At 33.6% G+C, this 2730-nt stretch overlaps 1 protein-coding gene across 1 annotated transcript; it reads right to left on the minus strand.

Moving 5' to 3' along the window:
- Positions 1-696: 696 nt before the first annotated feature.
- Positions 697-2351, minus strand: LOC126746362 (uncharacterized). Its single transcript, XM_050454587.1, has 3 exons — positions 1894-2351; positions 1333-1606; positions 697-1039 (listed from the first exon to the last, which is right to left on the minus strand). The coding sequence occupies exons 1-3, from the start codon at positions 2134-2136 to the stop codon at positions 792-794; spliced, it is 765 nt and encodes a 254-aa protein (XP_050310544.1). The 5' UTR covers positions 2137-2351; the 3' UTR covers positions 697-791.
- Between the last annotated feature and the right edge of the window lie 379 nt (positions 2352-2730).

Raw genomic sequence — 2730 nt, forward strand, 5'->3', positions numbered from 1 at the left:
TGGAAGAGTTATGTATCAATTTAAACAAATTGCTGGTATGCCGCTTGTTTGTGGAGCAGTTGATGGAACACTTATTAAAGTTGATGCACCTAGTTTACATGAACCAGCTTTTGTTGATCGCCATGGAAACTACTCTTTAAATATTATGCTTGTTTGTGGTCCTTCGTTAAAATTTTACTACGTTTCCGCTAACTGGCCTGGTAGCGTAAGTGATGCGAGAGTTCTGCGAACTAGTTCATTATTCCAAAGAATGGAAAACGGTTGGCGACCATTTCCAGGATCTGTATTGCTGGGAGACTCCATTTATCCACTTAAATCATGGCTTATTCCACCTGTTTTACGAAATGACGGTGACGCTTCGCAAATGCGATTTCTAAGAGCTCATAAAACGACTCGCAGAGTAGTTGAATGTGCTATAGGCATTTTAAAAGAAAAATTTCCTTGCCTCAATTATGTTCGACTGAGAAATACAGTGTTTGCTTGCGAAATGATAAAATGTTGCGTCACTCTTTGCAACATATCAAAAGCAGATAACGAACAATATAACATAGAGGAGGAAGAAAATGCCAATGATGACAACATAGATGCAGAAGAACAAGATGAAATAGATATAGGAGCTGAGGAGAAACTTAACTATTTTTACAATTATTTTCGTAATAATTAATTAAAATATAGGACAATAAAAGAAAGGTTAGGACGTATAAAAGAAACTACAATATATTTTTTTAAATGCAAAATTGTTCTTTATTTACCTTTTTTATTTAGATAGATAACAATTTTTTTTTAATCAGTCATAGTTTTTCATTAATACCGATTACATCACCTTCTTCATTTAAAATATATTCAGTAATATTTTGTGTGTCCTTTTGCTCTTCAATATGGCTTGTAAGGTTACAGTGACTTACATTAAGTGACCTTTCTTTATCCCACACTTCCAACTCCAATTTTCGGACTTCTAGTTCAAGTTTTTTTCTCTTGAGGTCCTCGAGGTATTTTGTTTCATTGGAATTTTGGACAATGATTTTTCTCTTAAGACATCCTGCAACCGAAAACAATTAATTTTAGTAAAAAGGTCAAATCAAATGATGGAAAAAGGACAGTGTAGGGAATGATAAATACACGCTTGGAAAACTTACTTGGAAAGGTTACTTTCTATGCACAAAAATAAACGAGTTTTTTGGTGGAAAAATAAAAAATATAAGTAATAATCTTTTTATGAGGACAGTCTTTATCGAGGTCTTTATCTAATGGAAATGTATTTTTGTCCAGCTGTAGCCTTCTATCCAAAGCCAGCTGGAATTGAAAATTAATTTAGGAACTATCGATAATAACCTCTTGTTAACTTTTGGGACTTCAGCGGTGGGCTTACGACATCTTCAAATGTATTTCCCACATCCTCTTTTATCTCTGTTACATCAGGTAATGTCTCAGTATTAGTCGGTAGAGTTTGGGTTACAACCTCTTCCTCCATTGAATCCGCGACCCCGATTCCTTCTATAACTGGAGAGTTTTTTCCAATTATTTCAATTACTAGCTTGTCGGTGTCATCAAGTTTCGAATTGGGGCCGCCATCTGATCCAGTTTTTTTTGCGTTATCAAGTTTGATCTAAAAAATATCTTCAATTAAAATACAAAGTATATTAGTTTTTATTTTAAATTAGAGCGTTAGCACTGCATTGTAGCGTAATAAAACAATTGCATGAATATTTTTTTAATAAAATTGCTGAGCAAGAGTAATAAAGTTCTATTTTTTTAAGTGCCTACATTGAAAAAAAACGGATGCTAATGAAATTAATACCATCATGCGATCCCTTCAAAATAAGAAAATAAAAAAATATACAAAATTCGTTTGTATACAAACGGATTATAATGCGGAAGTAATAAGTTACTTACCATTGTTCGGTTCCGAATATTAGGCCAAGTAGCATCACGCACGTAGGTGTAGTCTTTCTCGCATGTAATCAATCCAATAGAAACCGCATAGTCCCTAACTTCCATCCATGCGGATCTTTTTGTTTCCTTGGTCAGTGTGGTAGAAAACTGTCCAAATAGACTATCTTTCATGTCTTTAATTTTTCGGAGAAAGTTTTGTTGCTTAACTTGCTTTTCCGATCTTTTACTTCTTATTTTAGACATTATGCAAATTTAACGCCACTTAATGGAACCGCACCGCAAATTATGACAAAACCTCACTAACTTGTAAACAGCTGACTAGTAAAATAATATTATTAGTCTTCACTTTTATTAGTCTAATATATATTTTTATGAAACAGAAAAAAGCATACTAATATTATTAATTTATGAGACTAATATTAATAGCTAATATTATCAGTATGGTTTATGAAACAGGTCCCTGGTCCTGGTACCTATTTATTTATCTATATAGATTATTATTATTAAAGCAACGATTCGGGGAACAATGCTCGGTTTCAGTAAACATTGTATTCTGTTAGCGCCTTAATTATAAGTTTTAAATTTTTGTTATTCATAATTTTTTTTTCATTACTTGGCGCTTTTTTATTTTATTTTTCGGATATTTTGCCGCCCCAAATGAGCGCCGCTCAGGTGCGGCGCACCCCCGGCACGGCTCGGCCCTGAGGCCTCCATGTTTCGATGGTATGGTACAGACTATTAATGCAATAGAACAATTTTTAATAGCGAAAAGCGGGATAAGATCCAGGTTATACTCACGAATAGACTAAATCAAGACTTTTTAGAAAATTTATTTTC

This window comes from Anthonomus grandis, chromosome 17, assembly GCF_022605725.1.
Source record: "Anthonomus grandis grandis chromosome 17, icAntGran1.3, whole genome shotgun sequence".
In the NCBI taxonomy this organism is placed as follows: Eukaryota; Metazoa; Arthropoda; class Insecta; order Coleoptera; family Curculionidae; genus Anthonomus; species Anthonomus grandis.

What these genes read in the sequence shown, in the direction of transcription:
- LOC126746362 (XM_050454587.1), bottom strand. Translation starts at nt 2,136, where the DNA reads ATGTCTAAAATAAGAAGTAAAAGATCGGAAAAGCAAGTTAAGCAACAA. An exon ending in ATATTCGGAACCGAACAATG is followed by an intron (nt 1,607 to 1,893) that starts GTAAGTAACTTA and finishes GATATTTTTTAG; the next exon opens with ATCAAACTTGATAACGCAAA. An exon ending in GTCCCAAAAGTTAACAAGAG is followed by an intron (nt 1,040 to 1,332) that starts GTTATTATCGAT and finishes TTTCGGTTGCAG; the next exon opens with GATGTCTTAAGAGAAAAATC.